At 40.1% G+C, this 22,934-nt stretch overlaps 1 protein-coding gene across 2 annotated transcripts in view; it reads right to left on the minus strand.

The window, feature by feature from the left end:
* shroom3 (shroom family member 3) overlaps positions 1-22,934 on the minus strand; it is a 416,299-nt gene that overhangs the window by 206,789 nt on the left and 186,576 nt on the right. For both annotated transcript variants that reach the window (XM_073065053.1, XM_073065043.1), the window contains exon 2: positions 5,508-5,662. In XM_073065053.1, the coding sequence (XP_072921154.1) occupies positions 5,508-5,662 (155 nt within the window). The remainder of the gene's footprint in view (positions 1-5,507; positions 5,663-22,934) is intronic.

Raw genomic sequence — 22,934 nt, forward strand, 5'->3', positions numbered from 1 at the left:
GTTACTTCACTCCTGATGAAGGGTTTCGGCCCAAAACGTCGTCACTACCTCCTCCCATAGATGCTGTCTGGCCTGCTGAGTTCTGCCAGCATTTCATGTTTTTTTACATATATATTCTACGTCACTCTTGAAATGATAAAGCCGAGACCTAACCCAGTTTTTGACTACAGAGTTATGAAAGGTTTTAGAAATAGAGTGAATCTATCTGTGAGTAACAACAAATCTAGAAACCATCAATGCAAGATAGGAACCAAGCTGGTACGTTGAAAGAAGCTTCTTCACCCCGAGTAGTGAGGCAGCAGATTTATGATTGAGGGAGGAGTGGGATTGCTTGGGAATGTCACAATCGAGGCAGATGGCATCACTGCATTTAAGAGAATCTGAATAACCATGTGGGGCCCAAGGTAATGGGAATCTACCGTGGAGAGCATTCTGTGTGTTTTCATCACCTCCAATGCACTGGATCGAAAAATGCTGCATAGACTCAGCCAGCTTCATTGTGGCACTAGCCTCCCCACCATCAAGGACACCATCAAAAACTACCATCAGGGAAAAGGTACAGGAGCTTGAGGACACACACTCAATGTTTTCAAAACCACTTCTTCCCCTCTACCATCAGATTTTTGAACAGTCCATGAACCCATTATTTTTTCTCTCCTTTTGCACTTTTTAAAACATATACAGTGAATTCTGGTTAATTGGGACACATTGGGACCAGTGCATTTAGGTCCAATTAAGCAGTTGCCCCAATTAGCTGGTTTTATGGAAATTGTTATAAGGTATTAAAAAAAGGCAAACTACCATTTAACTGAGTAACGAATGATGTATTTAACTAAAATACAGAACAAATTGGAATACTACCAATACTACTACAATACTATAAAACTGTGTATTAGTTCCTAACAGATATCGATGGAGGAATTCATTCAGTGTGCGTAGTTATTTTAATTGACTGTAAATGAACAAAGTCAGCTCAGACACCTAGTCAGATAATGGACTGCTTTCACACAATTTTTTTGATGATTGATTCCTCCAAATCTTCATTTTTATTGTAACATTCAAGATAATTGCCGATACCTTTAAATTCTTCATAGTTCCTAACTTGAAGAAGTAATGAAATCGTTTCATTTTCACTCACAGCTGTTTCTAGCATCTCAAAGCCTGAATGCTTAAAACTGCAAGGAGTAGAACAGTTCAGAATTATTTTACTACTCATTCTCACCAACTATCAGTGACAAAAGTCATTGCTTTTTGAAGACAAACACATGCAACTGACGCTGTTTAAAAATCTTTGCTGCAAGCACGGTGTTTAACAGCCACATGACTGACACTATTCAGTAAGAAGTCTCCTGTCCAAATTAAGCAGCATATTGCCCCAAATAAATGAAGGGAATCCAATTAGATTTTGTTCTTTAAGAACTATCCAAAATAAGCAGCTGCCCTGATTAACTGATGGACCGGAATCTACTATATTTCAAATTATAGCTTACATTATGTATTACACTGTACTGCTGCCAGAAAATGACAAATTTCATGACATATGTCAGTGATAATAAACCTGATTCTGATGAACAGTTATTCAGGGAAGGATGGGAAAAAGTACAAGTGGGGTATAAGAACCTGGATGGACTGGTGGGAACAAATGGTGTGTCCTTGTGCTATGTCCCATGAACAGTGTTTGGATTTAGACACAGACACACTTCTTGCCCACTGACTTCAAATGCACCTACACAATGCTGAAGCATATCTGTAACAACTTTTGCACTACGCTTGATTGAAGTTGAGTTTCCCATCCCCTTGCCTTCACATCCCCAACATGGATTAACCGTCACTGCTACCCCAACTAACCTAATGGGTGGCCACCAGGAGATCATAACTGTTGCACTGGACAGTGTGAAGGTGTTCGATGAAGCGGTCCCCCATTCTACACCGATACAGAAGACTCCACATGACTCTTTTGCCCATTTGTCCCTCCCTGCAAAACTCCATCCCAGCATTTATCCCTGTAACTGTACCAAGTGCTATACTTCCTACTTTACCACCATACAGGGCCCTAAATAGTCCTTCCAGGTGAGGCAGCACTTAATCTGAGAGTGTGTAATGGTCATCTATGGTATCTGGTACTCCCAGTGCAGACATATCTTAATCTTTCTTCTCATTTTCAATCACTGCATGGCCTTCCTCCTCCTCTCTTGCCATCCACTGCAGAGGTCCATTTAAAATTTCTCTATCACTCTCCTGATTTTCATCCCTTCACCACTGCCTACCTTGATGCAGCTGTGTGGGCTAGAATCTCCTTCTAAACCTGCCCATCCCCAAGGCCCTTGGAGCTTGCTTTTTGACAATGTTCCCCTGTCCTAACACTTACCTGACTGAATACATTTTATTTGACCAAGTTCCTATGAAACATTTAATGTTGATTTAGCGATGGATGAATACAAGTTGTCATGTAGATTCCATGATAGGGATCCTGTTCTCAAAGCCTCAACTCCTTTATCTTACACTTTGCAAATTACTACTGAAAAAGAGGCAATCGACCATGCCATTCATGTCCCTGGAAGTTGAGAGACTGCAATCTCACGCTGTCAGTTTATCGCAGACACTTGAAAAACTAATTCAATCCAATGTCTGTTCTTCCTATGCTGTACATCATTAGAATCCATTCTGGTTGCTGCTCTTTCCCCACTTCATTCTGTATTCTGCTCCCTTTTGTCCACAGGAGCTCCCACATCAGCTTATTTCCTCTTTCCTCTTCTCTCCCATATCTTTCACTTAACTCTCACTGAGTATCTACTGCGAAACAAACTCTGAAAACCTTTTTTTTGTGAACAATTGGAACAAGTCAGTGCAGACAGGTAAAGTTAAATAACTCACTGAACCACTGTCATTGGAACTAACAGAAGGATGACACAATACATTTAAACAGGTGCCACATCATAGACTCATTATTAAGGTCCAGGCATGGAAAGTCAGGATAAGCTGTCTTAAGAAAGAGAGAAAAGAAATTACCTAATGGTTATTAGCAAGTTGCCAGAAGTTTGTTATAGGTGTCACATGAAATTTTGAGCCCTAGACTATAAATGTTCCTTTAATGTTGTTCATTTAAGAATTGTTTCACCGGACTAATTGTTTCTATTATTTCATCAACCGTTGGGGAAAGAAATGAATTGCCAGCTATTTCATAAACAAATATATTTGTTGATAGGTTAAATTGCTGACTATTTACAGTTTCTTAGCGAGTGAATAAGGAAGTTACTGACACATGCTGTCTGATTTTCTGCTTGAAGAAATTGTGAAATTTAGACAATTCAAATGTTAAACACGTACATGCCCTTCCCAGTTAAGATGAAATGTGGATATTCACGGTGGCCACTTTATTAGGGACAGGAGTGGAACTCAGTGTGGTCTTCTGCTGCTGTAGGCCATCCACTTCAAGGTTCGATGCATTGTATGTTCAGAGATTCTACACAAACTACTTTTGTAACGTCTGGTTATTTGTCGCCTTCCTGTCAGCTTGAACCAGTCTGACCACTCTCATTAACGAGGTGTTTTTGCCCACAGAACTGCTGCTCAATGGATTTTTGTTGGTTTTTTTGCACCATTCTCTGTAAAAGAAACTGTTGTTTATGAAAATCCCTGGAGATCATCGGTCTCTGAGATACTCAAACCGCCCCGTCTGGCACCAACAATTGTCCCATGATCAAAGTCACGTTTCTTTCCCAAGCTGATGTTTGCTCTGCACAACAACTCCACTTCTTGGCCACATCTGCGTGCTTTCATGCATTGAGTTGCTGCCACAGGATTGGTTGATTAGACATTTGCATTGATGAGATGTACAAGTGTACCTAATGAAGTGGCCACTGAGTAGACAGGGAGGGAGGAAGCTGTGGCAGTAAAAGGATATAGTACAGGATAAAACAAATCAACCTGCTGAAGCCCCTGGCAAATAGTTCAGGCAAATAACCTACCTAAAGAATGGAAGAGCAGCAACAGGAAGCATTTGTACAGTGTATTGAGCTGGCCGGCCGGCAGGAGACAAAAGTATTGATGTTATTGTATCTCACTGTTCACAATGGGAGAGGGAATTGTACCATACCATAAAGATCTCAAATAGACCCTGGAGAATTCACTACATTAACACCCCAATGATCTGGCACCCTGAGGCTGTTGCTTGTATCGGACCAGCAGATTCTCGGACATTGTAAAGGACTTACATTGTCCCCAAGCACTTTTATTTAACTTTTATCCCCTATGTGTTGCACAGTGGTAAAAACAGATTTTGTAATGAATCCTGTGCATTTAAAGTGAGTGAGAAACTGACTCCTGGTCAATCACACAAGCTGAAATCTACCTATGTTCTTGGGGTTCTTGAACATAGGGTAGATTTGCATACAGAACTAGAAGGAAGATTGCTAGTACGTTTCAGCTTGTTTGATACAACAAGGCTCAATTCCCACAAAATGTTTGCTAAAGGATTTCAGCCTGAAATGTCAACTATACTTTTTTCCATAGATGCTGCCTGTCCTGCTGAGTTCCTCCAGCATTTTGTGTGTGTTGCTCAGATTTCCAGCATCTGCAGATTTCCTCTTGTTTGTGAAGGCTCAGTTCCCAATCCTGAACGTGGCTCTGGCTTCATACCAGCCCAAGCTCCAAGTGCTATTTAACCAATCTCATAATTACCTGGATCCATGTAAGGATAATAAGGACTTAGTGTACCAATCATGCTAGAATTTCTGAACAATTGGGTATCAGATCGGTGGTGTTTAAATGCTGTTCTGAACTGTTCTTTGCTCTGTTTGAGCTCCTCAAACAGTTAACTATGACGATATGGAAAAACTGCTTCTTGACAGCCATAAGTAAGTGATGTGATGGTGGTAACCCAGAATCTAAACGGTGGGAAAATTGCACAATTTTCAATTGGTTAGTCAAGATGCACACATCTGCCAAGGTGTTAAAAAGTCTTCTGATCAAATTAATCATTACAAACGATACTTTGCATGTGAAAACCATATTATTACGACACAGATTGATTTACAAAGTATGTCATTTGCAAACTTAATTCAAGTACACTACAATTTTGCAAATAAACTTGTTTACATTCATTTAAATTATTTAAAATCTCAAAAAACTTTTCACAAAAACTAACAATGAGAACATGACTTCTTGAGAATAAACTATATTTAATAATAGTAATAAACAGAATGAAAGTAATGAAACCAGAGTAAAAGTGCTTTGTTTGCCCACCACTTGAAGATATTTAATTCATATTGCAGTCTAATTTGAATTTTAGGGATATTACAAGATGATTGAAAGCAAAATTATAATAATATTTTGGGGTGCTGAAGATCTACCCTTGAACAATAAATATTTCTCCCTCATTTGCAGAACTTTCCCAGTGTTTATCTGTGCATGTCAATTTGTTGCATACTTTAAACACCCACGATACATAAATTTGAGATGAAGTATTTTTAGGCAGCATCTGCAGGTGACCAGTTTGACTCTCATACCTGCGAATGAGCAGCTTCAGAGACTTGTAGGAGCCTTTTACCAACGTAATGGCTTCTTGTCTATAGCCACTCAGTTCCACATCATTGATATTGACGACTTCGTCTCCCACCTGCAGTTTGCTTGTGAGCAAGTCCGCTTTCCCTCCTTCCTCAATCTGAAAGAGAAGAAAAAAGACTAAATTAAAGGAACAAAACTCATGCTTAGACCCTTCAATCATGGTTGAAGTTGACCTCCTGCAAAGCTTTAAGTTGCCTTGCTAATTAAACTGTGCCACCGTAGTTTTTAACCTTGATCCTGAGTAATGAGGAGAGCCACAATCCTGTGGTATTCATGGCTCCACCTGAACAGAATTAGTCATTCACAAAACGCTGCTCAGAAAAGGTCTTATTCTTTTTCATTCTCAATGGCTTAGAGGAGCACAACTACTTTAGCTTTGGATTTTGAACACAATTGTGTTGGGCAGCTTTTAAGGATGTCCACACCGCATCTTCTTTAACAATGTGAATAAAAGTTCTGCGTCAATGCCTAACGTAGAGAATTAGAGACAGAATTCACCTCTGACCCATTTGTGTTGCATTATCTTATGAACAGGTTCTTTTTAAAAATCTTTGTTTCAGAAGAATATTACTGACATGTTTGTGAAATCTATGACTGTTTTCCCAAAATATTAACTGTTCATTTCTGATATTATTAAAGCAATCCGCTATCCCTTTTCTCTTAAAACTAATATAAGTTCCTTCGATCTAATCATTGCATTAAAACAAAGGTAAAGAGTGTTTTTAGATTGATCCAATCATAGTTATTATCAAATAAATTTAAGCAATTCAGATTTCAAATTCATTCCAAATATTCAGCAAAAACTTACATTAAATGTTATTATTAATACAGCAATTTTAGAAGTACAATGTAAATCTGATTTCAGTAGATATTTCCTGCTAATTTCTTTTTAAATAGACAGACTAAAGATCTCCTAGGATTAGGTTTAAAATGCAAAATTGGGAATAAATTTGATATTTACATACTTGGGGAAAAAGTAAGGCATTGAGCTGTTTCTCAAAATTTAGCAAAATCTGGTACTAAGTTCCCCAAAAACCTCCAGTAACCTTTGATCCCACTCCATAGATCAGCCAATATCCTACTGTGGAAATCCAGACAATGATCTCCTAATCCTACAAAATGTACCCTTCACTATACAATGCTGAATTACAAAGGAATTCTTAAAAGCTTTTTTGAGATTTTAAGAAGAAAAATGGTCCCACAGAGAAATTGGAGACTGCTTCATACACAAGCTCTTTCAATAGAACTGGGTAGCATTGGTCTTCCAAAGAATTAACTAAACACAATAGCTTCAAATCCTCGAAGATTTAAAGTTTCCTAAACAGCCAGCTTCAATTGCCTTAAAAATTGTATAACTTGCAAAAATCTTTTAACAAGTCAAATTAACTATGCTTGGGTGTCAGAAACACTTTGAAGGTGAGGGTACAAAGGAAATTCCACCTTCAATCACCACCTATAAATTGGAGGCAATATGGAAATTAGGCACAATACTGAAAAAGGGAAGGATTAAATAAATGCCCAATATTAATTACTGTAAATATTTTATACAAGAGTGATGTTATTCTTTTATTGATCTGACAAGCTATGAAGGCAGCTTGATTCAAATGAAGCCAAACACACTTGTAGATCTGACCTAAAGATGAATTCAAAAGTTCATTTAAGTTTAACACATACACATCATACCACATTGGAATTGCCCCGTGGAATCTCATTTCAAATCCAGCTGTAAAATGTACAAGAACGTAGATAAAATGTCCAGCACTAAGGATCCCTACCATTTCAGAACTGGCTGAATTAAAACGTAGCCATATGTGACGTGAGGCTAGTCTCCTCTTTTTCTTTTTCTGCTGGCTGTGCTGTTTCTACCCCAAAAGAACAGAAGAGATCGAACAGATTTTGTAATCCGTATTGGCTCTTGACATAAAACTTGAGAGTCAGCATTAAGTAATGCCAATAAAAGAGATTAGGTTAAACATTTTCCCAATTACCCCACACCAAACTGGGACCTTAATATAACAAACTAGTGATTGGCACTAGTGGAAGCCTGCCTGTTACTCACAATGGGCACAAGTACAATAGAGGTTTATGGAAGAGGCATTTCAGATACACACATATTCATAATTCTCTAGAAACCTGTGGGTCAGATATGTAGGATCCGGAACTAAACTTGAAACTTGGTGCAACTCACATAAAGCTTTTGATTCTTCAATATCTTCATTTTCATTGAATTTGAATGCAGTGCATTATGAATGGACTCTTTCCTAACAGTAACATGCCAATTCACAGCATTCACAGTACCACCTTAAAGTCAAAAGTGCTGAGTAAATAAATAGAATATTCTATATTGTGCCTGAAGATTTTGACAGCACTATTGTTCCAATCAATTAGTCAGCAAATAGGAACATAACTCCAGTTTGCAACCATGGATTGATTAATGGTGCAGAAGATATTTCTAACCTGAAAACCATGGAGTTCATTCTTCACTGTTATGTCGGAAAAGAATTTAGTACCTTGAAAAGTCCACAAGCTCAACATGGCCCAATTGCAAGTTGGCAGTTAAAAGAAATCAAACTCACCAACTTCATTTGATCAAATTTAAGTACAGTCAACCACATAAAACTTGATTTAGGTTTATTGTAGATGGGTGCTCCTTTATCACTTTGTTGTTCCACTGTCCCTGGAACCAATAAATCCATTTTGTTGCCTACAAGGTTTGATCAACTATCAAACAGAGCTGTAAGAACCTTTCATCTTGCTTTCTCCTTTGAATTTTGCCATTTTTACATGAATCAATGTGCAAAAAATATTCATATTATCACCTTAAAGCTGACAGTGTACGTTAAAATAATAAAAAACACAACACATGAAGATAAACATAATGAAGCTGTGTGCCAATTAATCCATAAATTCAAAATTCACCAATCAATAAATTACTTCCACTAAATGATGCACAAGAGGTTAGCAAACCTTAAAACCAATCAGCTTTTGAAAAACAGCAAGGTGAGGAAATACACCTATCAAATTGTCAAAACCAATTTCCATTAATTAAAGCCAAGAACTCCAAGTAAGAAATCTTTTAATACCCACCTTGTTTTCCCTCATTCCCCACAAGTTTGTCTGCTAATTATTTTAAAAATGATTTCCAAATATTTGCCAGAAGAAACTTTTTCTTTTTCTAACAAAATCTTTTATTAACTGTAAACGCCCTGAGATAAAGAAACCTCTTTCACTCATAGGCAAGATGAAAACTGGGGACCACATCTACATGTTTTATTCACCAAATACTTACAGCCTTTTACAGCAGCATTTAAGTGGAGTACAGTATAGGAAGGAGGAAGAAGGTAGGAAAATAGGAAGAAGTTTGTAAAGAAGAATAGAAAGGAAACAAGACGGAGGATAAGAGCAGAACCAAAATACAGGTGAACACACAGAATATTATTTGCCATAGACAACGTAGCACTTTGGCACATCACAAATGAAAGCAGTGCTGAATATTCAAAGTACATATGTTTTGACTACCTTGTTGCTAGTTGACTTGTTCTATAGAGCATGACCACCATGTGCAAGAAAATTGCAGATGTCAAGCTGAGAAGCAGCATACGAAGACTGGCCATCAATACTGGCTCTTCTAGCCATTTATTACTGACCGTCTGTTCCTGCAAAGGCAGTTACATGAAGAACAGTATTATGTTCGTGCAATGCCCCTTGAAGAAAGGTCTTCTGAAGAGCTAACAGAGCAGCTGACATTCATTACACTGTACCAAAGAATGACTCTGCACTTTTAAGAGAAAAAGGAATGTTAACATCAGTGAAAGCATTCAGTGATCTTCAGCAAGCACTTCAACGTCTTGAAGAATATATCACTGTGAAGTTCATCTGATAGCATAAATATTTAATAACACACAAGGGCTGCACTTATAAAGTGATGCAATTCAATTACTTAGTAGGAATTCCTGGAATATGCACTTAAAAAGGGAAGCCTGTCGCAGCAGACCAGTCGCTTTTGTTTTATAAATAGATAAGAACACTAGTGGCATTTCAAACAAGTACAACCCTGGCTGTGTTCCAACCAACTTGTCAGATAATTTCTCATTTGTTTCAAAGTGAACAATAATTAGTATTGAAGGCAAAATGTCACAAGATCATAGAGCATCTCTCAGGCTTGAAGGGATAGTTACATGAAGGAACTCATCATGATGTCCTAATCTTCAAAGAGATTCTTGGGTTTAAAGTCAGAATATCATTGCCCACGTATCCCAATTATAAAAATAATTACCTGAGTCAATACTTTAGTTTATTAATCATGTAGCAATAGCAATCTACAAAGTTGATGTTTTTAAGTTTGCTGATGACACAGTGTCATTGGTCGAATCTAAGGTGGTGACGAATGAGGATACAGAAAGGAGATTGAAAATCTGGCTGAGTGGTGCCAGAACAACAACCTCTTACCCAATGGCAGCAAGACCAAGGAGGAGAAAGCCAGAGGTCCATGAGCCAGTCCTCATCAGGGGAGCAGAAGTAGAGAGGGTCAGCATCTTCAAATTCTTTGGCGTTAGCATTTCATAGGACCTGTCCTGGGCCCAGCACACAAGTCCAATTACAAAGAAAGAACAGCAGCACCTCTTCTTCCTTAGAAATTTTTGAAGATTCAGTAGGACATCTAAAACTTTGACAAACTTCTACAGATATGTGGTGGTGAACATATTGACTGGCTGCGACAAGCTGGTATGAAAACATCCATGTCCTTGAATGGAAAATCCTACAAAAGTAGTGAATTCAGCCCAGTCCATCACAGGTAAAGCCCTCCTAACCACTGAGCATATCTACATTGAGTGTTGTCGCAGGAAAGCAGCATCCATCATCAGGGAACCCCCCCCCCACCCAGGACATGCTCGCTTCTCTCTATTACCATCAGGAAGAAGGTACATTTGCCTCAGGACTCACCAGATTCAGGAACAGTTATTGTCCCTCAACCATCAGGCTCTTGAACCAGAGGGGATAACTTCACTCAGCTTCATTTGTCCCATCACTGAACTGTTCCCACAACTTATGGACTCACTTTCAAGGACTCTTCATCTCATTTTCTTGATATTTATAGCTTATCATTATTATTGCTATTTCCTTTTTTCCTTACTTTTTGATTTTGCACAGTTTGTTGTCTTTTGCACACTGGTTGTCCACCCTGTTGATGCACTCTTTCATTGATTCTATCACAGTTATTGGATTTATTGAATATGTCCACAAGAAAATGAATTTCAGGGTTGTATATATATACTTTGAACTTTGAATGTTAACTCTGTTTCTCTTCCCACAAGGGCTGCCTGATCTGCCAGTGTTTGCAGTGTTTCTGTTTTTATTTTAGATTTCCAGAACCTGCAATTTTTAATTTTCAATCACTACTCTGCTTCAGCATCTGATCAGTATGCATCAATGAAGAATTTAGAGATGAGCAAGTTGATTTATTGTTGTCATGTGTACTGAGGTGCAGTGTAAAGCTTATCTTGCATGCCATTCATACAGATCAATTCATTACAACAGTGCATTGAGGTAGTACAAGGTAAAAGAATACAGCGTGCAGAATAAAATATTACAGAGGCAGTGTACTGCAGGTAAGGTGCGAGGTCATAACAACTAAGATTGAGATGAAGATTCCATCTAAACGCATTAGGGAATCATTAGCAAAAGAATAGAAATTGTCCTTGAGTCTGGTGGTACATGCTTTCAGGCTTTTGTATTTTCTGCACAATGGAAGTGGGGAGAAGAGAGAAGATCCGGGATGGGTGGAATCTGTGATTATCCCAAATGCTTTACTCAGGCAGCGAGAAGTGCATAGAGGGGAGAATGGTAACAGTGATATCCTGAACCGTATTCAGAGCCCTCCGCAGTTTCTTGTGGCAGAGCAGTTTGCCATACAAACTGTGGCAATGCTTTCTATAGTACATCCACAAACATCTGATGAGGGTCAGCCAGCTTTGGATATGCCACTCTTTAACCTCTTGAGGAAGCAGAGGGGCTGGTGAGCTAGCTTTCTTGGCCATGCCACCAATATGCTTGAATCAGAACAGACTATTGTTGATGTTCACTCCTAGGAACATGAATCTCTCAACCTTTGCACCACTGATGCAGACAGGAGCATGTGCATATGCAACATTGCTGAAATCAGTGACCTGCTCTTTTGCTTGACTGACTTTGAGAGAAAAGTTGTTATCCTGACACCATGTTTCTAAGCTCTGTCTTTTCCTGGACTCCAACTCATCATTGTTTGAGATCTGGCCCATTATGGTGGTATCATCTGCAAACTTGTAGATGGAGCTGGACCAGAATCTGGCCACACAGTTGTGAGCGCAACGTGTGTGTTTATACTGCCCAGATGCCCCAGAGATGAGCTGAGGGCCAGGGAGCTGCCATCTGCTATAGGTCTGTTTCAGCAGTAGGTGAACTGCAGTGTGTTAAAGTTGTGCGGAAGGCTGGAATTAATGTTTATTACGACCAGCCTCTTGAAGCACTTCACAGCGGTGGTAGTCATTAAGGCACATTACCTTTTTTCTCTTAGGTACCAGAATGTTAGTGATCTTCTTAAAGGACACTGGAACCTCAGAGTGGAGCAGAGAAAGGTTACAAATGTCTTTAAATACTCCAGCCAGCTGATCTGCAAGATCTAAGAACAGGGCCGGGTCCACCATTTAGGCCAAATGCTTTGCTCAGGTTCACTTCCTGCAATGGTGACTGTTGTTTACGTGATTACTGGTGTATTTCTAAAACTTGAGAGGTGTTTTAAACGAACTTTCTAATTTTCCTAGATGAAAACTGCTGCTACTTTAACACTGTTCTTCAATCTAGAGTGAGCACAAGTAGCCATAATAAAATTACCAACACACTCTGCTTATTCAGCAAATGTTACTGTTTAGATAAAAAACAAGGTTGCTATGGACTATGTTGTAATGTGTAATATTTTGGGTTAAAATACTCTCAACACATAATCCATGTATCAAAAATGTTGGCAATATTTGTATTGTAGTAGCTTATTTTTGTTTCACATTAAGAAAAGGGGAGGAATCACCGGCATCTATTAAATTAAATATCAAGTGCAATTTTCTAATTGTTAATCCAGACATGTTAATCAGAAACTTCTAAAATCTCATGACAGGTAAAGACTTGCTTGAAGTAAAGAAGAACTAAGACTCACTCAAGTGTGGTTTTACATACACAATTAAAACTAGTCAATGGCAAAGAGATTATAGCAGTGCCAAGAACCCATCTTCAAATGTGCTTCTTTGCTCATGGTATTCTATCACTCTTGTTACTTATGTAAACCAACTTTCTCCCTGCTCCACATCTGTTTTACAAATTGAGTTCTTTCGCAATCTATTCTCAGCATCTCTCCCTTAAATCATTATTGAAGCACTGCATCCTTAAATGTGGTGATCATGTTACATCACTCTAGTGACTATACTGAGGGAAAAAAACACAAGTCCTCACAAAATACAAAAACATATCCATAAATCAAATATTGCAGTTCTGGATAGTTAACACCAGGAAGATCAGGTACCCTATTCACTAGCTCAGTATAGCCGGACTACTTTGCATTGCAATGGACTAGCTCTGTTCTAGTTGTGTTCTTTCTTGTAAACATTGTGTATCTTCTTTTTTCCTCCGGTGCATGCTGCTTATCTGATGCTATGTGCTTGTGATGCCGCTGCAAGTAAGTTTTCCACTGTGCCTGAACTTGTGCATATGACAATAAACTTGACTTTGTTTTTACTGACTCAAGCATCGTACCACATTAAACCCAGCAACCCAATTGAAGCTGGGGATGCCAAGCATTATTTGTGGCAAGAGAAAGAGTTAGCATTTCTGGTCCAAGACCCTTCATCAGTTCGGGAAAGGAGACAAAAGTAGCTTGTTAAACAGCAAGGTGGATGGGGAATGGGGGGCAGGAATTGTCTGATGCAGTGAAACTGGGATGACCATGAGTGAATGGGAGCAGATAACGAGTGAGAACATAGAACACAGAACACCCAGCACAGTACAGGCCTGGTGCTTCGGCACACAATGTTGTTCCATCCTTTTAACTTACTCCAAGATCAATTTAACCCTTCTCTCCCACATAGACCTCCATTTTCCTTTCATCCATGATCCTATCTAAGGGTCTCTTGTAATGAAATAGACAAAAGGACATAGATTTAATTTATTTAGAGACACGGTGCTGTATAGGCTCTTCTGGCCCTTCGAGCCTCACTGCCTAGCAACCACCAACCACCCCAATTTAACCCCAACTTAATCAGGGGACAATGTAAATAAAATAAAATAAATAAAGTTTAAAGAAAATTAAATTAAATAAGTAGTGCAAAAAGAGAGGAGAAGAAAAAGTGAGATCGTGTTTGTGGTTGCTTGCCTGACCTGCTGCATTCCACCAGCATTTTGTGTGAGTTGCTTAGTGCTCGTGGGCTCACTGCCCATTCAGAAATCTTATGGCAGTCGGTAAAAAGCAGTTCCTGAAACTTTCTGTAGCTCTTTCTGATCCTGCACAATGGCCACTCCACACCAGTTGGAATGTTCTCCATGGAACATCTGTAGAAACTTACAAGTGTCTTTGGTGACATACCAAATCTCCTCAAACTTCTAATGAAGTATAGTCGTTGATATGCTTTCTTTGTAATTGCATCAATATATTGGGCCCAGGATACATGACACCCCAGGAACTTTAAGTGGCTCAGACTTTCTATTTCTGATCCCTCGATGAGCACATTTCCTTGAGATGTGCCAGTGTTGATTGTCAGCAAAGGTTCACCCTCTTGAAAAATATTCTAAGGTCAGCATCTGAGATCGCAGGGTCACCAGATGCTGTAGGGTTTCCAATAGGTATAGTTTTACTCTCCTTTTCAAAGCATGCATAAAAGGTGTTGAGCTCATCTGGGAGCGAAACATCACAAGTATTCATGATGTTAGGCTTCACTTTGTAGGAAGTAATGGCCTGCAAACATTGCCAGAGCTGACGTGCATCCGATTACATCTTGAATTTCAATCAGATTTGGGTTTTTTTGCCCATAAAATAGCCTTCTGTAGGTTGTACCTGATCTGTAGTATAGTTTTGAGTCACCAGGCTTGAAGGCCACAGATCCACTCCTCAGCCCAGTACGAATCTCCTGGTTCATCCACAGCTTTTGGTTTGGGTCTGTCCAATATGTTTTTGAAGGCACACTCTCATCCACCCAGGTCTTGATGAAGTTGGTGACAACTGTGGTGCATACATTCAGACGCACAGATTAATCCCTTAATATTGTCCAGTCCACCTACTTGAAGCAGTCCTGTAAGCGTTCCTCTGCCTTCCTTGACCATACCTTGGTCCACAGCACTAGTGCTGTGGTCTTTAGTCTCTGCCTGTATGCTGGCAGTAGAGGTACAGCCAGGTGTTAGGACTTCCCAAAGTGTGGGAGTGTGATGGTGCGGTAAGTGCTCTTGATGGTGCTATAACAGTGGTAGGTGTGCTGGCTCCTCTGGTTCCATATGTGTTAGGTTGATTGTAGATGTTCAGAATTCTTCAAGCTGGGCTGGTTGACATTTCCTGTAATGATAGGGCAGGCATCAGGGTCGTAGTTTCGTACTTGCTGATTATGCTGCTCAGCTCCTCCAGTGCCTGCCCAATGTTGGCCTGAAGTAGAATGTACACCGCTACCAGGATGATGGTGGATACAATGGATAATATTTGACTGGCAGATGTTCCAGGTCCAACGAGCAGGAGTGAAACAAAACCACCACGTTTGTGCACCATGATGAGTTCATCATAAAGCCTACTGTACCTCCTCTGCCTTTAAAAGAGTTCATCATAAATGAGTTCATCATAAAGCCTACCTCCCCTCCTCTGTCCTGTCTTTGCGGAGAATGGTGAACCCATCTGAAATGGCAGGGGACAGCCATGTTTCTGTGAAGCAAAGTACACAGCAGTCCCTGGTGTCCCTCTGGTACAGCAATCTTGCTCTATGGTCTTCAGTTTTATTTTACAGAGTCTGCACATTTGCCAGCAGGATAGTTGGGAGTGCAAGTAAGAGATGTGGTATTCTGGCTTCTGTTTTCTTAGAATGGAACTGCACTCATGATCCAAGTCTGCTGTCTGAGGTTTGTTGATTTTGAGTATTGCTACATTTTTAAACTTATTAAAACAATGCTGCTTACTGATGTACCCATGGCTATGACAGTGGATTTCAGCTGTAGTAGTCTTGTAGTAGCCATGATCTTTGAATCCTCTTTGGCTGCAGGGGAAGTGCCGGAGGACTGGAGAATGGCAAATGTAGTTCCCTTGTTTAAAAAAGGTAATAGGGAGAAACCTGGGAACTATAGACCGGTGAGTCTTACGTTGGTGGTATGCAAACTACTGGAAAGGGTTCTTAAGGATAGGATCTACAAGCATTTGGAGAAGTACAGTCTACTCATGGATAGTCAACGTGGATTTGTGAAGGGAAGATCGTGCCTCATGAGACTGATTGAGTTTTTTGAAGAGGTGACAAAAGAAATTGATGAGGGTAGGGCAGTGGATGTGGTCTACATAGATAGATAGATAGATAGATACTTTATTCATCCCCATGGGGAAATTCAACTTTTTTTTTTCCAATGTCCCGTACACTTGTTGTAGCAAAACTAATTACATACAATACTTAACTCAGTAAAAAAATATGATATGCATCTAAATCACTATCTCAAAAAGCATTAATAATAGCTTTTAAAAAGTTCTTAAGTCCTGGCGGTTGAATTGTAAAGCCTAATGGCATTGGGGAGTATTGACCTCTTCATCCTGTCTGAGGAGCATTGCATCGATAGTAACCTGTCGCTGAAACTGCTTCCCTGTCTCTGGATGGTGCTACGTAGAGGATGTTCAGAGTTTTCCATAATTGACCGTAGCCTACTCAGCGCCCTTCACTCAGCTACCGATGTTAAACTCTCCAGTACTTTGCCCAAGACAGAGCCCGCCTTCCTTACCAGCTTATTAAGACGTGAGGCGTCCCTCTTCTTAATGCTTCCTCCCCAACACGCCACCACAAAGAAGAGGGCGCTCTCCACAACTGACCTACAGAACATCTTCAGTTCTTTAGCAAAGCATTTGACAAGGTCCCTCATGAGGGACTCATCCAGAAAGTCATGAGGCATGGGGTAAGTGGAACCTTGGCTGTTTGGATAAAAAATTGGCTTAAAGGAAGAAAGCAGAGGGTAGTTGTGGAAGGAAAGTATTCTGCCTGGAGGTCGGTGACTAGTGGAGTGTCGCAGGGATCTGTCCTAGGACCCCTGCTATTTGTGATTTTTATAAATGACCTGGATGCAGAGGCGGAAGGATGGGTGAGTAAGTTTGCAGATGACACGAAGATTGGAGGAGTTGTGGACGGAGCTGTAGGTTGTTGAAGGTTACAAGAGGATATAGACAGGCTGCAGAGTTGGGCAGAAAAATGGCAGATGGAGTTCAATCCGGACAAGTGTAAGGTGATGCAGTTTGTAAGGACAAACCAGAAGACTGAGTACAGGATTAATGGTCAGTTACTTAAGAGTGTGGATGAACAAAGGGACCTTGGGGTTCAAATCCATATATCCCTCAAGGTCGCTGCACAGGTTGACAGGGTAGTTAAGAAGGCCTGTGGGATGCTTGGCTTCATTAACTGGGGGATTGAGTTCAAGAGTAGAGAGGTCATGTTGCAACTCTACAAATCTCTGGTGAGACTGCACTTAGAGTATTGTGTTCAATTCTGGTCACCTCATTATAGGAAGCTATGGAGTGGGTACAGAGGAGATTTATCAGGATGTTGCCTGGTTTGGAGAACAAGTCCTATGAAGCAAGGTTAGCAGAGCTTGGACTTTTCTCTGGAGTGTAGAAGAATGAGAGGGGACTTGATAGAGGTCTACAAGATTATGAGAGGCATAGATAGGGTGGATAGTCAGTACCTGGTTCCCAGGGCACCAATAGCAAACACCAGAGGGCATATGTACAAAATTAAGGGAGGGGAGTTTAGGGGAGACATCAGGGGTAAGCTTTTTACACAAAGGGTTGTGAATGCCTGGAATAACTTGCCAGGGATGGTGGTGGAGGCTAAAACATTAGGGGTATTTAAGAGCCTCTTGGACAAGCACATGGATGAAAGAAAAATGGAGGGTTATGGGGGAGTGTGGGTTTAGTACTTTTTTAAAAGAATTATATGGGTTGGCACAACATGGAGGGCTGAAGGGCCTGTACTGTGCTGTAGTGTTCTATGGTTAAACGGGAATATTTGGCGCTTCTCATTGTTGCTACACGCAAATGGTGCGCAGAAGTACACGCAAAAGTCGCCACTTAATGGTGCCATCTTACTGGAAGTGCATCACCTCACATTAAACTCCCTTTGCCAGTGTTTTGCCCATTGACTCAATCTATATCCCCCTGCAGAATCACAGTATCCTTATCACAACATGCTCTATAACACTGTGTCATTGGCAAATCTGGAAACTTTCCACACAGTTCCTTCCCCCTCGATTACAGTGACAGGTTCCCCTCTATCAACTCTCTCTTTTACATCCTCAAAGAATCCAAGCACATTTGCCCAGCAGTGTTTACCTTGCTGACTACATTTAATTACATTCAGCTTTCCACAATGATTAGCTATTACCTCCTTAAATATTGATGCTAGCACCTTGCCGAAAGCAGTTGTTAAATTAACAGACCTCTAATTCCCTGCCTTATTTATTTCTCCAATTTTGGCACAGGGAGTCACATATAAAATGTAAGTAAAGTGCTGAAAAAAATTAGGAACGCTTATTAATAATTAAAAAAACCCATTAAACTAAATAAAAAAGGAGCACATTGAAAATTCTCTTTCTGATGTGCGGGTCTAAAATCTCCTGAATTCAATGGATGTAGGATCTAGGTGGAAGATTTGAATGGCAGTTCCTAAGCTTAATGTTGGGAAAATCCAGCAAGACCATGCTGCATTGTTTTAAATATGATATGTTATTACCAATGGACTAAGGTAACAGATTCAGCCTCCACAATCTGTCAGCAAATCCTGGGCTCACATCATGTAGTTTCCTGTGGGGCTTCTTATGGTTTGAGGGGCCAGTGCCAGGGGACTTGCTGATCACTGCTGAACATATTCAAGCTGTGTAATTCCAGAGCTAGCTCAGTATTCATGTTCCAATCAAAATTACTGTTATTGAAGTAGCACATTCAGAATCTAATGCACTGATTTCATGTTTCATTATTACGTCAAGTAAACATATAATCTCTCTGCTCTACATTAATAAAACAGTGCACGGAACATTGATAAATATCAGCACGTACAGTAAACAGAAAAAGGTTGCAGCAAAGCCTCATTTCAGTCATCATTCTTTCCCATTCTCCCACCAGAATCATCCTCTGACCCAAACCTTTATTCCCTTTCTGTGGCCATATTTTTATTTAATTTACTGTTCAGATTGTTCTACTCTGTATTATTATCTTCTGCCACTAGTGCCCATAAAAATAGAAAAGAAAGCAGAAGTAAATGATCAAAACTACTCACAGTGTTGTGGCTAGCACAACGTTTTACAGTATCAGTAACACAGGTTCAATTCCCACTGCTGCCTGTAAGGAGTTTGCACATTTTCCCCGTGACTGCGTGGGTTTCCTCCACATGCGCCGGTTTCCTCCCACAGTCCAAAGACGTAACGGTCGATAAGTCAATTGGTCCTTGTAAATTGGCCCGTGATTTGGCTCGGATTAAATCAGGGGTTTCTGGGCAGAATGGCTCAAAGGGCCAGAAGGTCCTATTCTGCATTGTATCTCAATAGACAAATAAATTTATTGACATGTTTTTCTTTCAGAATGGAATCTCTCCCTCAGGACTGATAAAGCTCAACTAGCAAGAAGAGTGTTACTGCCAGAATGCTCAGAAGTCATTTAGTTGTCTGTAAGTCTTTAGTAGAATATAAATGTAATCAAGATAACGTTGCATTTTGCTTATGTCAACCAACAATGAAATACCTTGATACGTTTGAGGCCAACTGCTTGTAATTAAAACACACTGTGCTTTGTTCTTTATTTTCTACCAATGAGTATATTTCTTCCCAAATGTGACTGAAGATTGTGCAGAATTTTAAAATTAAGATATGGAGATTATCAGATCTATGCAATGTTTATATTAGGCAAAAGAAGATTATAAAGTTTAAGTTTCAGAACATTTCTGATCATAATAGTGCAGGTATTACACTTAACTGTCATTGAGATATTATACATGATAGTTTTGGTCTTCTAAAAGACTTCTGAACTTCCGCAGGTCATATAATTACATCAGGTAAGCATATATCATCTGTCTCTGTGATCTACATTAATAAAACAGTGCAAGGTTCATTTTGTTCTGAAGGCAAGCTTGGCAAGTACTCATAAGGTTAAAATATTAACTCTGTTTTGAACTTACTTTCATCAGTTCAGATAACGACTCTGCACAATCTGGAAAAGATGCTTGAATACCTAAATGTGTGCCACAGTGATGGTGTAACAAATTTGACTGAATATTTGCTCATTCAAACACAAACAGAGCCCCTTTTGGCATGAAAATTATGGCAACATTCACAAAGACAGAATCTGTATTTTAAATAAATGATCATCCTGTATTTACCAACTGTGACTTTCAGCCCTTCGAGTTCATGTTATTTACACCAGTCCATTTCCCTGTAGCCTTGCATCTTTCTCTCTTTCACACAGGCCCATTAACTTCCTTTTGATTCCTTTGTCACTTATTCTGGAAGAAGATGGCGCCAGTGAACAACGCGACCAAGGGTGACATCCTCTAGATGGCTAACGAAACAACTTCTTTCACATCTCTTTTCTTCCAAATGTGGTTCTGCTACCGTTGGAGCCTGTGATCTACATTTTGGTGGTGTGTTTTCAAGCCAGTTGAGCGACCTGCCGATTTGCTGTCTCTGAGGGTACTCCGTGAGGAGCGCAGCCTGGAGCAAGTCCATGATCGACCCGGAGGGGAACAGGTGTTCAATGCCGTCGACCAGCCTCTTGCTCCCTGCTGCCAGAGGAATCAATCCCTCTCCCTCTCATCTGCTGCTCCCAGGGGAAGGTACCAGCATTCGGATGCTCTCCCTCTCCCCCCGATGCTGTCGGAGGATGGTGCTAGATTTCTGGATCTTGGGAATGGTTTAATCTACGCGGTTTGTGGATTGAACTTCATAGTTCATGTTATGATGTGTTTCTGGGTTTATGGTCACTCCTTTTTTTGTTGCTGTTTTGGGGCAATTTTGAATGACGGTGGTCTGCAGATAATGAACACTGTGCCGAACCGAACATGCCGGGACTCTTAGATTTTGTGCTTCATACTCTGTGCTTCTATTCCCCCGGAACAGTTCTGGTCAGAAAGAAATCCAGATTTGATTTTTTAAGATATTGATACTGAGCTGGCCTCACTGGAGGACCACAAGTTCTCATCTTTTGTTACTGATTATGAATGGGGAAGGGGGGAGGAATTCCCAATGTTTTGGGTTGAAACCCTGCATCAGGACCAATGCAGAGCCCTGATGCAGGGTCTCAACCCAAAATATTGACAATCCTTTCTCCCCACCCTCAACATCACCACAGATGCTGCTCAACTCACTGAGCTCCTCCAGCAGATTGACTGTTTCTCCAGATTCCAGCACCTGCAGTCTCGTGTCTACAAAATACAACATCCTTATGTATCTCCTTGCTTCATTTTGCCAGCTTTCCCTCCAACTTCATTACAACTGAGCACAGACCCGAGTTTTGCCAAGTTAACAAGTGAAATCAGCTTTGAGAAATTCACTCAGCCATTCATGTTTCTGACACGGGCTTAAAAGAAAAGATTAAAATTGGCAGATGCTGGAAACTTGACTTAAAATATTAATGGAGCTTTTCCTCCACAGATACTGATTGATCTGCAGAGCATTTCCATGGATAAAAGAAACACCATTACTTCAATGTGGGGGGAAAATAGCAGAAAACTGCATGCAGTTCTTGTCACATAATATCTCTGTCAACACTCCCATCAGCAAAGTTCCCTCTTTTCTTTGTACAGTTGTGTTGACCAATCATTGCTCTGAGCAGGAAGATTTCACAAGGCCTGAAAACAGCATGGCACTTCAAAACTTTTAAACAGTGCTAGAACTTGAAACACTGACAATATAAATACATCGAAACTCTAAAATGTTTCAACTAAAGGTTTTGATACGTTTATTATTCAGAAGATTTATGGATTATATTCATTAACACATACAGGTGGCCCCCGTTTTCCAAACGTTTGCTTTACGACACCTCACTGTTATGAAAGATCTACATTAGTTACCTGTTTTTGCTAACAGAAGGTGTTTTCACTGTTAGGAAAAAAGGCAGCGCACGCCCCAAGCAGCCAAGCTCCTCCCCCGGAACTGCATTCCAGCCGCCATTGCTTAACCACGTGCCTGTGAGCATCTGTGCTTTCTGTAGATTTATTTTGTGCATCCGTTAACAAGATGAGTTCTAAGGTATTGGAAAAGCCTAAAAGAGCTCGTATGGGTGTTACACTTAACATAACTAGACATAATTAAGCGTTTCAATCGTGGTGAATGAAGTAAGGACATTGTCTGTGTGCTGAACCACTCGCACTATTTATATGCAGAGAGAAAGAATCTTGGAAGCTGCCGATATCACTGTTGGTTCTGCTCGTAGCAAAGTGGTCTCTTAGTTGGCTTCCAGTAATGGATAAAATGGAAAGTCTATTGCTTGAGTGGATTGATAGGTGTACAAAGCGTGGTGTTCCGTTAAGCTATCTTATACTTAAGGAGAAATCAGTCAGTCTTTTTAATAAGCTGAAACAGAAAGCACTGGACAATGGTGATGAAAGTGTTGTGAAAGTGGAATTTAAAGGTACAGTAGTCACGGGTGGTTTGATCGGTTTCTGAGGCGAGGGCAGCTTCATAGTTTAACGTTTACTGGAGAGAGTGCTTCGGCTGATACTGAAGCTGCCAAAAAGTTCCCAGCAGAACTGAAGAAAATAATTACAGAAGGTGGTTATTCGTATAAGCAAGTGTTTAACTGTGACAAAACTGCAATTTACTGAAAAAAATTACCAAGCACCCCAACCTCTGACGACTCAGCCTAACACACCATCATTAGTGTGCTTGCTGTCTTCCCGATTCTGTTAAGTGAAACTACACTGTACATACACGTGTATTTTTATGTGTTATTCGGTATGATTTGGCAGCTTCATAGCTTAAAGGTTACTGGAGAGACTGCTTCTGCTACGTAGTGAGATTTTCGCTATGCTAGACACTGCTTCAATGATTGCAGAAAAGTACTTCTACTTCATATAGGCTGTGTATTTATCATATCATTCCTGCTTTTTCTATATGTTACTGTTATTTTAGGTTTTATGTGT

This window comes from Hemitrygon akajei, chromosome 13 (genome assembly GCF_048418815.1).
Source record: "Hemitrygon akajei chromosome 13, sHemAka1.3, whole genome shotgun sequence".
NCBI lineage: Eukaryota > Metazoa > Chordata > Chondrichthyes > Myliobatiformes > Dasyatidae > Hemitrygon > Hemitrygon akajei.